At 39.8% G+C, this 14,860-nt stretch overlaps 1 protein-coding gene across 1 annotated transcript in view; it reads left to right on the top strand.

Moving 5' to 3' along the window:
- The window catches only part of DTNB (dystrobrevin, beta), a 371,266-nt gene that overhangs the window by 310,177 nt on the left and 46,229 nt on the right, over nt 1-14,860 (top strand). Inside the window, exons 12-13 of the mRNA XM_006880708.1 lie at nt 1,813-1,898; nt 3,615-3,728. Coding sequence (XP_006880770.1) covers nt 1,813-1,898; nt 3,615-3,728 — 200 coding nt within the window. The remainder of the gene's footprint in view (nt 1-1,812; nt 1,899-3,614; nt 3,729-14,860) is intronic.

Genomic DNA, 14,860 nt, shown 5'->3' on the forward strand with positions numbered 1-14,860 from the left:
GGTAGGGCAACTCCCTATGGATTAGGCCACCAGAGCTCCCTATTCCTTAGTTATCAGAGAAACACAAACCAAAATGCTAATGAGATACCACTTCACACCTGTTGCTGTGTGCCCTTGAGTCTGAACTGACCCATGACTGCCTCTCTAGAAGGTTTTCAGAGGCAGTAAATTCTCAAGGAATGAGATTACCCATCCTGCTCCCTTGGAGCAGCTCGTGAATTCGAACCATGTGCCTTTAGGATTGCAGCACAGCTTCATAACACTACACCACCAGAGCTGCCTGTTGCTGTTACATACCATTGAGTTAGTTACGACTCAAGATGCCTATAATAAAAAAGATAAACAAGAACAAATATTGCTGAAGATGTGGACAAACTATAAGCTTCTAGTAAGAATAGGAAATGTATAGTCACGTTGGAAAACAACTTCTTCTGATCACTTGGCTCAAAAGTTAATAAGAAAATGGGATAAATAATGTATATGGCATTCAAACAGATGAGGGAGAGAACTGTTTAAAAGGAATATAGGATTTGGTAATATTTTCATGATAAGATTACATAAAAAGAAATGCATATTAAAATGGACTGTGGGCTCAGGGAGGCGGGGTGGATTGTATAACAATGAAATAAATTTTTTTTTCTTCAAAGAGAAAAACTAACTAGAGGGGATGAGTGGGCAGGGAGGAAAATGTGCAACAATAAATGAATGGGGGGAAATTAAATGGAAAGAATATACTGTGAAAAAATATATATGCTACGTTAAAAGTAATTAATAAAAGAACATTTAATTTAAAAAAGAAAGTTGTACTACTGGGCTGTTTATGTACAATAAATTACCCCAAATTTAAAAAAAAAGTTATTGTATAGCTCAACAATTCTACTTTAGGGTATATACCAAAGACAAATGAAAACACATGTCTACACAAAAACTGTAATGTGGATGTTCATCACAGAATAATTCATTATAGCCCCCCTAAAAAAATGGAAACAACCTGTCTGTCCAGTGATGAAAACATAGTACATGTATATAATGGATATTACTCAGTCATAAAGAAGAATTTAGGAACAAGACATCCCACAGCATGAGTGAACCTTGAAAACATGCTGAGAAAAGAGGGGATAAATAATGAGCACTGCATTGGAGTAGATGAAGGAAAGAACTGTTTAAAAAGGGTATATAATGAGACATTATTTGTATGACGGTAGTCCAGAATTAGAGGTGCCTAGCAAAGTGAACCGGGGAAGGAAGGTGGAAGTTGTGCAACAATGAATGAATTTTTTTTTAAAGTGAACTGAGGGTATAAGGAGGAAAATGTGCAATAATGAATAAATGAAAATCCATCTTAACTGTAAACTTTCATTAAAATCACAATTAAAAAATACGAAGGGAAATAAAAAGGAAAACCTTAGGCTAAATAAAATAATCCAGTCACAGAAGATCATATGCTACCTAGTTGCATTTGTGTGGAGTGTCCGGAATAGGGAAAAAAGAAACAAATAAAGAAGAAAGAAATTAGTGATTACCTAAGGTTGGATGGAGGTGGGAGTAACAGGTGACTGCAAACACACGTGAGGGAACATTTTTTTGGTGGTAATAGAAAACCTTCAAAACCAGACAATAATGATTGGTTGCTTTACCATTTATGTTTACTAAGATTCTCTGAACTGTGCACTTAAAAATGACTGAATGTTATGATGTATGAATTTGCCTCCAAAATCTCACTTAACAAAATTGTCAGCCCAACACTGATTTTACTTAATCAGACAGAAATTTCAAGAAAATACATAAATCCTATCTTTCTTTCCACTTTAGACCCGTCCTCCCACTGACTTGAGCTTTAACTTTGATGCCAACAAACAACAGAGGCAGCTTATTGCAGAACTGGAAAATAAAAACAGGTAAGAATGTCAAGGTTGAGGAAGTTTCTCCAATCCAGAATAATTCCACATCTGATTCTCATTTTCCTTGCAGACTAGTTGGCTGTTGACCACAGAGGAAAGGTCCTCCCTCAGTGAACATAGACCAGCCCAAGTCAAATAAATAACCTAGATGCTAGTCTGTCTATATCTGCTTGTTATTCCCCTCCCCCCCCCCCCCGGTAGGCTAAACCCTGCAGTATGTTCTCAGATGCAGACTTTATCCTAGTGATCTCTCCTACCCTCCAGTGTGGCCCTTTCTCACAATTGTTTTCTTTACTTCTCAGAAGCCTTTTGTTGTATCTAGTCATCTTATTCTGTCCTACTGTGTTATATATAGACTCTCATATTAAAACCATTCAAAGGGTGGAAACCAGACAGCATGTCATATGCATTGAAAGGTAGAAATCCCCCAAGGAGATCGGGACTAATGTGTTAAGAATTGTTGTTGTTATGTGCCGTTCAGTCACCCCGCAGCTCATAATGACCCTATGTACAGCCGCTCTAAACCCTGCCCTATCCTGTGCCAGTCTTGCTGTCTGTGACACACCTATCCCCATTATCCCGGTCACTGAATCAATCCACCTCATAGAGGGTCTTCTCCTCCTGTGCTGTCCCTCCACCCTCCCAAGCATGACAACATGTCCAAAGTATGTCAGATGAAGCCTCAGAATCTTTGCCTCCAAGGAGCAGCCTAGTTTAACCCTCTCCAAGGCATCAATTCTCCTTCTATCCTCCCTAGTCATTATCCAACTCTCTGATGCATAGCAAATGATTGCAAAGACAATGTTCTCTATCAGGCATAGTGGCAAGAAGCTGCACTACAATCCCGAAGACACACAGTTCGAATCCACTAGATGCTCTACTGGAAAAGGAGGGGCAATCTCCTCCTGTACCAGTTGGATCTGATTCGATGGTATACACACACACACACACAAAAGAAACAGCAGCCATTTGCCAATCAGGGAGACCGGAGAAGTTAGCACAGGACTTAAATTTGGAGGTTAGGAGGAATTCTTTTCTCTATGGATAAAGTCCCAACACTGCTTTGTCAATTTGCTGTACTGAAGAAATTTGGGATTTCTGTGATACTGAACACTGTGCCATTGCTGTCTCAAATGCCATAATGCTTACACATGGTTAGCTGTGTTTGGTGGAGCTCCCAGATTAAGACAGGCTTGTAAGAAGGAGTGGCATCCACTTCTTAAACAACATGCCTCTGGAAACTCTATGAACTTTGATAAATGACAATAGTTATAGAATTGGGTTAAGGGCTTTTGTTCATAGAGTCACTATGAGTCACACTCAATGGCACATAAAAGCAACAACAACAATGAATAAAGTATTCCAGGTGTCATATTCAGTACATGGAGATGCTTCACATTTTTTTGAGAAGAGTCGGTTTTTATGTTATACTAGTTTATTTACAAAATTTGAATACATTGTTTTTCACACCAGTTCCTTCCATTTCCCTCACCTACTTTTCTTGTTGTTATTGGAAAGAATTGTTTTATGAGAAAATACCAAGTGAAACAGTATTAAAATGCTAGTTCACATTTTGATTATTTGGAAGTCATCATTGTAAGACTGGTGGGGGTGACTGCTGGTGTAATGGCTTCAAGTGGAGGTGAGATGGGTGAGCAGGAAAGAGTTGTGAAACATGACAAACACATCTTTCTTGCATCCACTCTACCCCAGAGAGATCCTGCAGGAGATTCAGCGTCTGCGACTGGAGCATGAACAGGCCTCCCAGCCCACCCCTGAGAAGGCCCAGCAGAATCCCACATTGTTAGCAGAGCTGCGGTTGCTGAGGTAAGAATCCTCTACCATGGTCTCCAAACTAGACATCTTTTGGAATTTATTTCTCAGGAAGCCAAATTAATAAAATAAAATTTGTTTATCGGTAGAGCTAGTCCTGTGAGAACAGACAGCAGCACAGCATGATTACTCATTTGGTTATTGCTTCAAATATCTGGATTCCACAATTAAGCGCTCGGAGAACTTGTGCCATCGTTACAGGACTAGATAAATACCATTCTCTCTACCTCTTGCCAGGAGATCAGGGTTTATACTTTTGAGAATGCTTTAGAAAGACCATGTACTGCAGTCCATCTTCTTGTCTTGCTAATCAGTCAGACTTTAGGGACACGTTAGCAGCTTGGTCTCATAGTCAGAGGAGGTGTTTCATGTGCACATCATATGAGACATGAAATCAAGTGGGACTGCCTTGCACATGAATATGGTACCTTCCCACTTCAGCATCAATACAGATTATCTGAAGGAAGGAAGAACTGAGGATGTGGATCATAACTGAGGTCAGGAATCTAAGCTACAAATACTGGGTCATTCCCAACGGGAATGAGAGAGAGGAAAGGAAGCCAAAGACTCAAGGAAGAAATTGCTCCACAGGATTAATGGCCCATCCACGAACCACAGCCTCTTCCAACCTGAGCCCCGCAGAACTAGATGGTGTCTGGCTGTCACTACCAGTCGTTCTGACCAGGGACACAGCAGCAGGGCCCGGGGCGGGGGGACATGCAGAACAAAGCTCAGATTCCTAAAACAAGACCAGACTTGCTGGACTGGTGCAAAAGAGAGGAAGCCTTGAGACTTATCTCCCTGTCATATCTTTTAACCAGGAACCAAAGCCACTTGCAGAGGTCACTTTTCAACCAAATAATAGCCTGACCTGTAAAGTAAACAGTAACACCGGCAAGGACTGTCATCTTCTTAACTGTCAGCCATCCAAGATCCAACAGTCAGCATTTTACATGAAAGAAAACAAAAATCCTTGCAAGTGTACTAATAAGTAACACTATGACAAACAGAAAAAATTAAAGTCAAAGATATCATTTTATTTGGATCCACAGTGCACATCCATGGAAGCAGCAGTCAAGAAATCACATGATGCTCTTTCACCAAGGACCCGCCAACATGGGCCGCGTTCACACCAAGACCATGAAGAAGGTGGCCCGGGTCATCACTGAGAAATACTGCATGCGCCTGGGTAATGACTTCCACACGAACAAACACGTGTGCGAGGAGATCGCCATTATTCCCAGCAAGAAACTCCGGAACAAGATAGCAGGCTATGTCACATATCTGATGAAGCGGATTCAGAGACGGCCTGTGAGAGGCATCTCCATTAAGCTGCAGGAGGAGGAGAGAGAAAGGAGAGATAATTATGTACCAGAGGTTTCAGCCCTGGATCAGGAGATCATTGAAGTAGATCATGACACTAAGGAAATGCTGAAACTCTTGGACTTTGGCAATCTGTCCAGCCTGCAGGTCACTCAGCCCACAGTTGGGATGATTTTCAAAACACCACATGGAGCCATTTGAGTCTGTTTGCTGTGCTGTAATATTTTCAATAAATTTGGGCACACCAGCCTTGCCTTTGTCAGGTGGGGGTGGGGGGGAGAGAAGAAAGAAAGGAAGAAATCACATGTGTTGGCGTTGGGTAAATCTCCTGCAAAACCTTCTATAAAAAAACCTTTTTAAAATGTTATAAAGCAAATACCTCACTTTAAGGACTAAGATAATTGAAGTGATCATGTTTTCTATCAGTTAATATGCATTCAAAAGATGAACCATGAATAGAGAAGACTGAAAAATAATGGATTCTTTTTCATTTTGGTGTTGGCAAGGAATGTTAAATAATTCATAGACTGCTAGAAGAACAAACAAATCTGTTTTAGAATTATACCTAGAAGTGAACATAGTAAGACATTGTCTCACATAATTTGGGCATGTTACTAGAGGGACAAGTTACTAGAGAAAGATATCATGCTTGGTAAGATAGAGGAGGAGCAAAAAAAGAGGAAGACCCTCGATGAAATGGTTTTATATATTGGCTTCGACAGTGGACTCAAGTATAATGATGCGCAAATAACACAGGAATAGACCGTGTTCCATTCTCTTGCACACAGGATGGTTATGAGTTAAAACTGGCTTGCTGGCACTAACATAAACAATAACACAAAAACAAGAAGACAAGGAAGAGCTGAGGAATGGTGATAAGGAGGACACATTACTAGAATTGTAACTAGTGTCAATAGTTTGTTGTGTAAACTTTCACCTAAAACATGATAAAATATTCAAAACCAAAAAATAAAAGAGAGGATAAAGAGAGCAACTTGATCTCCTATGTTCATGCTTTCTTTTTTTTTGGAGGGAATACGGAATTCTTCCCAGAAGAGCTGACATGAGCGTGACCCCTTCCAAGATGATTAGGATTTTCATCTCTATCACTCTTTTAGAGTCATGTATAAACTTTCCTGTAATTAAAGATTACAGAAAGGTGAAAGTCCTGAAGCTTTCAAAAGTTGAGTTTTGTGACTTAATGTTTACTCTCATCTGATCACTATATTTCTTAATAGTAGATTCTTAAGTTTAAGCATTCGACATCCACGTAAATATGTATGCTAAATTCTGGGACCTTGTATAGCTAAATACACTGACTCTTATGGTTTAGACCACTTAAGTGTTTAACTGTGATTTCTTTTCCTAGAGAATAGAGATGATTCTTCTCCACCGGTGTCTTACTGCTGAGATTTATATCATCAATAAATAAGTCATAAGGAATTTGAGCATACAAATGAAAATCATTAAAAGGAGAGAGATTCCCATTCTCTTGAAAACTCATTTTTGCTTCTAAATTTAGTTGGGCTGAGATAGTAGTTGCTATGTAATCCACTGTCACATATTTGAGATATTAGTCCAGTTGGTATTATACCAGCAAGGATGAGAAAGCCAGTGCTGCTGACTCGGGCAGAATGAAATTCTAAGCTATCAGCATGAAGTACACCTGTTTTCTTTCCCCCACCTTGACTCAGGCATAAGTGATTATTTTTATATCTAAAAAAATAAATAAAATTATCATGGATTTAGGATTGCTAGAAGAACTCAGCTAAGCTGGAAGACTGATAGATATTGTAGGTTTGGCAGGGGAAAGGCTGAATCTTAGGATGTTACATCAGGCCACTTGAAGCAAGAATTTAAGTCCAAAGAGCAACTAAGTCAGAGAGATCAGAAAGGATTTCATCTCAAAAGCAGCTGAAGAAAGAAGATCCTGTCTAATAAGTGTTCTGGAACAACTGACTATGCATATGGAAAAAGCATATTGGCTCTCTTACCTCATACTATATACAAAAACCAACACCAGATGGATTAAACATGGAAAACAAAACTCTAAAACTTCAAGAAGAAAATGTAGAATATTTTAAAAGTTTTGAACCAGAAAATAATTTTTTAGACTTAACTAACCAGAAAAGAAGAAATTGATGTTCATTGGGTCACTATGACTCAACTCACTGGCATCTAACAGCAATAGTACAAGAAGAAATTGGTATATCCACTGACATTAAAGTTAGGAAAAAAAGAAACACCCCTTTCATACTCGCAACAAAGACTTCATTAGATATTTGGGAATAAATCTAGCACTAATGTATCTTTATAAAGAAACCTTTATTGATGAGTAGAAAGAAAATAAAAGATGAACAACTTAAGAGGAAATAGAAAATGCAGGCAGGCCAAACTGTTTTGTTTCTTTCCTCTTTAGTTCACAAACATATAGAAAATTCATTGTGTTTAAAACTTTTCATTATTCTCTAATGATCTGTAAATTAAGAGCAATCCCAGTCAACATCCCGAGAGGATTTTTTTTCTTAGTAAAATCAGACTAACCCTTTCTTACTGTGTGTAGCTGCACAAAGAGCCATAAATCGTCTAAACAATTCTGCAAAAGAATAAATATGGACAACTTGCCCTATTCAGCATAAAGAATGATTCTAAAGCAATAGAAAAGTTTGAAAGATATTACTGACCACAGACAAACGGTGTTGTAGGATAGAATAGAAAACCCAGAAACAAATACATGCATCCATTTGTATTTTATATCTAGGAGACGTGGATTGATGAATCAGGGGAAAGGGTGGACTGTTCACTAAATTATATTGTTATTGTGTGCTGCCGAGTCGGAACAGACCCATAGCTGACCCTCCAGCAGGTTTTCAGAGGCAGTGAATCACACGGGAGGAGACTGCCCATCCTTCTCCCATGGAGCAGCTGGTGCCCTCCAATCATGTGCTTTCGGGATTGCAGTGCAGCTTCTTGCCACTAGGCCATTGATTATCCATGAGGCAAAAAGTAAAATTATATTATGGTTTCATACACGATCTTGTTCCATTTAAGGAGCTTTAGAAGGTGGCCTAGTGGCAAGAAGCTACCCTGCAATCCCAAAGGCACGTGGTTTGAGGCCACCACTAGCTGCTGTGCGGGAGAAAGATGGGCAGTCTCCACCCGTGCAATTAACTGCCTCGAAAACCTGCCAGAGGGTCAGCTATGGGTCAGTTCTGACTTGACAGTAAACAACAACAAAAGAAGTGGTGTAGTGGCTAGTTGGACTGCTGACAAAAAGCTTTGTGGTTTGTACCTATCAGCTCTTCTGAATAAGAAAGATGGGCAGTTTCCTCCCATAAAGATTTACAGTCTCTGACATCTGGTGGAGGGTCGCCATGAATCACCATCAACTTGACAGCGTGGAGGGATTTTTTTTTAGGGTTCATGTTCTGTTTTCCAGTTGATTTATTCCTCTGTATCCCCATGCCATTTCCCTCCCTCCTTTCTAAGTATTAATTTAACTTTATTAATGCAATAAAAAGGTCAGGATTCCTTTGTACATTCAGTTGCCTAGAATTTATCTCATCACTTTCTTTTTTAAAATAGTATTATCTTTCTCTTTCTTTTTAAATGATATTATCATATCTTATTGTTCTTGTTAGGTGCTATTAAGACGAGTATGACTCATAGTGGCTCTATGAACAACAGATCTAAACCCTGTCTTATCCTGTGCCATCTTCACAATTCCTGACACATGAGAGACAATCTCAGCAGTCACTGTGTCAATCCACCTGGTCAAGGGTCTTCCTCTCCAGCGCCAACCCTCCACCCTTCCAAGCATCATGTCCCTCTCCAAGGAATAGCCCCTCCTAGCAACATGATTATCCAGTTCATTCTGGAGAGGGTGAAACCAGGGTGCTCCTTGGAAGCAAGGATTCTGAAGCTCCTTCTGACATCCTTTGGGCATGTTGCAAGGAGGGACTAGTCCTTGGAGAGAGACATCATGCTTGGAAGGGTGGAGGGACAGGGCAGGAGAGGAAGACCCTCTATGAGGTGGATTGACTCAGTGACTAGGGGAACGGGGGTGAGTGTGTCGGAGACAGTAAGTTTGGCTCAGGATAGAGCAGGATCCAGAGCTCTTGTACATCGGGTCACTATGAGTCGCAGGTGACTTGACAGCACATAATAATACAACAGCAATTAATAAAGTACCTAGTTTTACTTTTTACATTTTTTTTAATTTATAAAAATTTTCTATGTAAGGCTTCCTCCCTCTTCAGTGATACTCTTCAGGGCCCTTCCATGTTTGTATGGAGTTGTAGTTCATTCATTTCCATCTTGCATTACGATGCTTTGGTCATGCACAGAGCAGGGAAAGAGTTACACAGATTCCTCAAAAAGGTATTAGCAAAGATCCCATCTTTACAAGTTAATTTTGGGGAACAAAATAAAATAATTTAGTAGACCATTTAGTAATATTACATATTATCAATGAGCAGGATGGATATTGTATTCTAAGAAATCTGAGTAGGAAGAGATACATCTAGGTTGGGAATCACGGAGGTGGTTAAACCATGTTGTGGTCTGCATGAGGTTTAAGACAAAGCATTTCAGATCGAAAGTGAAGCTGAGGAGTCAGCCTCATTTCCGAAGTAAGTGTGAGGGGAGGAAAGAAACTTGACATTAGGAATTTGTTTGCATTCATTCAGTGAATGCATGCCAGTGATAGAAAGTAAAGTTAATTAGCCAGCTGAGACCAGATGCTGGAGAGCATGAAGCAATAGGTCATAGGAAATCCTCAGAGAGTTACAATGATAATGATTTCATTAGATCCACATATGCTAATCAAGCACATCCTAGATGAATGATATTCTCTTAATCATTCACTATATAAAAATATGAGTGAGTCATCCTCTGACCTCAAGAATTTCAAGTCATAGGAGAAGTGACAGTAAAGCAAGGTGAAGTGGGCAAAGTGTCCCAGAGAAGCAGAAAGTGCAACTGTGATTAAAGAGACACACCTGATAGTCACCAGTAGAATCAAGAGCAGCTTCCTAAAAAAGAATGATATTTGGGATGAATGTTGAAGGATGGGTAAGATCTTGAGAGAATAGATAGGTCTTGGAGAGAAGTGAGAATAGCTGTGAGCTGTGAAATGATGGAGCTTGTGTAGGAGAATGTGAACCACCAACAAACGGTCAGACATGGCCAGGAATAGAAGACACTCACGATGGAAAATAAGAGAAGGCTGGACAGTCTCTTCCTGGACAGTTTACAGCCTCTGAAAACCCACTGAAGGGTCCACTATGAATCAGTTCCAACTCTACAGCAATGAGTGAGTGTGAAGGTAGATGGAAAATACAGGCACATTCTCTAGTAGAAATATATTGTGAGCCAACAAAGAACTTATGAGACACTACCCAACATGAATGAGTCTAGAGCATTATGCTGAATAAATGAAGTTAGTCACAAAAGGACAAATACCATGTAAGACCACTGTTACACACACACGCCTCTGGAAACTCTATGAATTTTTATGTCAATGGTTGTAGTGGGCCTTTTGTTCATAGGGTCACTATGAGTCATGCTCAACTTGAAGGCAAACGTGTGTGTGTGTGTGTGTATAGTGTGTGTATAGTGTGTGTGTGTGTGTGTGTGTGTGTGTGTGTGTGTGTGTGTGAAAAAACCTAGAGAAAGGTTTATGTTTTAAGAGAATCAGTCTAGTATGGTTGTGGAGGGCACAGAGGGAAGGAGGGAAGGAGGGAAGGAGAGTAGAATATAATTGAATAACAGTGAACTCTTTATTGGAGTAAGTGAAGAAGACAGGGGCAATATGGAATGAGTAGACAATATCAGACATTGTGTGTATTGCGCTTAATGACATGGAACAAGATGCATAATTGATTGACTTTTTAAAAGGCTAAGGAAAGGTTTCACACAGAAACAATCATAAAGAATTGGCAGGGATAGGAGGGGAAAGAGCAGGGAGCAGAACTTAGTGAAAGGATAGGGTGAAAGGAAAGGCAAGATACAGTGAAGATTTGATGAGTTGCCATTGTTGTTGTTGTTATGTGCTGTCACGTCACCTGTGACTTACAGCGACCCTATCTACAACATCCTTAAAACCTGCTCTATCCTGTGCCAATCTTATTGTCTCAAGCACACTTACCCCCATTACCCCAGTAACTGAATCAATCCATCTCATCAAGAGTCTTCCTCTCTTCTGCTGTCTCTCCATCCTCACAACCATGACATCCCTCTCCAAGGACTGGTCCCTCCTTGCAACATGTCCAAAGTCTGTCAGATGAAGCTTCAGAATCCTTGCCTCCAAGGAACAGCCTGATGAGATGATGTAATAATTGACATTGATCACTTGTAGTTAATGTAATAAAATATATATGAGTAATCACAACAAACTGTCGCTAACTCTGAGAGGAATGGGAATCCTATAACACTTGATTGTGATTATGTGAAACCTATACTTGGTCGAGGAGGCAGTTGTCAGAACAGAGCAAAGAAACACTTCATGGTTCAAAATTGGGGAGAGTGTATGCTAGGAATGTGTCCTATCACCATACTTATTCAACCTATATGCAGAACAGATCATCTGGAAGGCTGGCTCTATGAGGAGGAAGGTGGCATCAGGATTGGAGGAAGACTCATCAACAACCTGTGTTATGCAGATGAAACAGCCTTGCTTGCTAAAACTGAGGAGGGTCTGAAGCAGTTGCTGCAGGTCAAGGACTGCAGCCTTCAATAAGGATTGAAGCTCATCATCAAGAAGACAAAGATTCTCACCACTGGGCTGATTTGCAGCATCATGACAGATGGTAAAGATACTGAGATTGTTAACAGCTTCAGTTTGCTTGGCTCCACAATCAACACTCTTGGTACCAGCAGCCAGGAAATCAAGATGAATTGCACTGGGAAAGCCTGCTATCAGGGACCTCACTAGAGTACTGAAGAGCAATGATGTCAGTCTTGAGACTAAGGTGCACCTGATCCAGGCCATAGTCTTTGTAGTTACTTACTATGCATCAGAAAGCTGGACAGTGACTAGGGATGCTAGAAGGAGAATTGATGTCTTTGAGCTGTGGTGCTGGAGAAGAATTTTGAACATACCATGAACTGCTAGAAGAACAAACAGTTTTATTCTGGAGAGGGTGAGACAAGGCAAGGATTCTGAAGCTCTGTCTGACATCCTTTGGGTATGTTGCAAGGAAGGACCAGTCCTTGGAGAAGGGGTATCATGCTTGGGAGGGGGGAGAGATGGCGCAGGAGAGGAAGACCCCAGATGAGATAGATTGACTCAGTGACATGGGTATTGGTGGTAGATATGTCAGAGGCAATGCATTTGGCTCAGGATAGAACACGGTTCAGGCCCTAGAAGTCCTAATCCACAACATGAACAGTCTTCCAAGCATCCTGAATAATCTACAACCAGAGAGGATACAATAGATGAATGGGACCTTCGAAGAATCAAATCCCTATGCACATCCAAAAACTTCTCCAATAGGGTAAAAATGGAAGCCACAGATTGGGAAAAAATATTTGGTAATGACATGTCTGGTAAGGAACTTATATCTAGAATTTATACAATACTTGAGCACCACAACAAGATAAAGGTAAACAACCCAGTTGCAAAATGGGCACAGGATATGAACAGACACTTCACGAAAGAAGACATTCAGATGGTACACAAACACATGAAGAAATGTTCAAAATCCCTAGCTCTAAGAGAGATGCAAATCAAAACAGCTATGAGATATCATCTCACCCCAGTAAGAATAGCAAAATTTAATAGAACAACAAACAACAAATGTTGGCAATGTTGTGGAGAAACTGGAACCCTTATTCACTGTTGGTGGGAGTGTAAAATGGTGCAACCATTATGGAAGTCTGTATGAAGCTTTCTCAAAAAGTTGCAAATAAAAAGACCATTTAACCCAGCAATTCCTCTACTGGGAATATACCCTAAAGAAACCATAACTGACACCCAAATAGATACATGCACACCTATGTTTATTTCGACTTTGTTCACAGTAGCAAAGAGTTGGAAACAACCCAAGTGCCCATCAACAAATGAATGGATAGAGAAGCTGTGGTATGTTCACACAGTGGAATACTATGCTGCATTGAAAAACAGGAACTGATTAAAAATTTCACAAAATGGGTGACTTTGGAGGACATTATGCTGAGTGAAATATCTTAGTCACAAACGGACAAATACAGCATAATACCACTGTTAAAAAGGAGGACTTAAGGGTTGAAGGGAGACTAAGAAAGATGGGATAAATAATGTATACTGCATTGAAACAGATGTGGGAGAGAACTGTTTAAAAGGAATATATGATTAGGTATTATTGTCATGACGGGAGTCCAGAATGAAGGCTGCACAGTGGAGTGGACTTGTGGGGAGGGATTATATAACAATGAAAGAGTTTTTTCTTTTACTTTTCAAAAAGAAAATCAAATTGAGGGGAAGGGGTGGGCAGGAAGAAAAGTGCAACAATAAATAAATGGACATGAAAAGTCTCTGTAAACTTTCATTAAAATAAAATAAAAAACAATAAAAGGACAGGGTTCAGAGCTGTTGTATATAGGGTCACTCTGAGTCACAAGCAACTCGATGGCACATAACAATGACATAAGTGATTGAAAGAAAACCAATTAAAAAAGATGTTGTGTGCTCACTTTGGCAGCACATATACTAAAATTGGAACGATACAGAGAAGATTGACATGGCCCCTTTGTAAGGATGACACGCAAATTCGTGAAGTGTTCCGTATTTTTTGAGGGAGAGAACAGTTTAAAAGTAATATATTTTAGGGCATTATGATTATCATAAGAGTTCAGAATGAGGTTTGCAGAGTGGAGTATACTCGGGGTGGGGGTGTGCGGGTGGGATTGTATACCAATGAAGGAGTTATTTCTTTTGCTTTTCAAGGAGAAGAGCGAACTGGGGGTGAGGGTGCGGTGGGTGGGGAGAAAAGTGCAACAGTGAATGAATGGAAATCCAAAATCTCTGTAAATGTTCATTGAAATTAATTTTTAAAAAGGTGTTGTAGGTCATATGTGCAATTTTCTTCAGCTTACTATGTACAAAATATTATTATTTCAATGTTAATCTATGTTTTAAAGATTATTAAGATAATTTGCATTTTCCCCCACACTAAGTCTTCAGAATCTAACATATATGCATCTCAGTTCAGACTAGTTACATTGCAAGTGCTCAGTGGCCACATGTGGATAATTGACTGCTATGTTGGACAGTGCAGGTCTAAACTGTGCAGGATCAGATCCAGTGGTACTAGAAACTATTCACATTGCTGCTCGGGTGATTAAGCACACAGCTTTTGGGTAAGCAGCATTTTAATATCCACAGAATACTTCTGTATCTATTATCTCATTTGATGCTCAAAATACTCCTTTCACATATTGCTGTAATTATTTTTTATTAGTCTCATTTAAAGAAGGGATAATTGAAGCTCAAAGATGTTAGTGACTAGTCCAAGTTTGCATACTTAGTGAATGATGGGGCTGGGATTAAACATCTGTTCCCTTCTTACATCTTCAACTGGAGGTTTGGCTTTGAGGTGGCAGGGGTGGGGGGTGGTTCCCCTCACAATAACACATGGCATCTGGATGAATTAATCTCTGAGACTGTAACATGTTTGAGATACGGTACACCTGGATAAGGTGAAAGATGTGAAAAAGAAAGATAAGGACATCAGTGTTCAAGAATGACTCATCTGAATTGTATGACTTACTGACTAATGGCCTCGGAAGAGGACTCTGTTTTTCATCCATGCTAACTAGAAGAG

The sequence above is a fragment of the Elephantulus edwardii genome, unplaced genomic scaffold (assembly GCF_000299155.1).
Source record: "Elephantulus edwardii isolate Elephantulus edwardi_28Jun2011 unplaced genomic scaffold, EleEdw1.0 scaffold00009, whole genome shotgun sequence".
Taxonomy (NCBI): domain Eukaryota; kingdom Metazoa; phylum Chordata; class Mammalia; order Macroscelidea; family Macroscelididae; genus Elephantulus; species Elephantulus edwardii.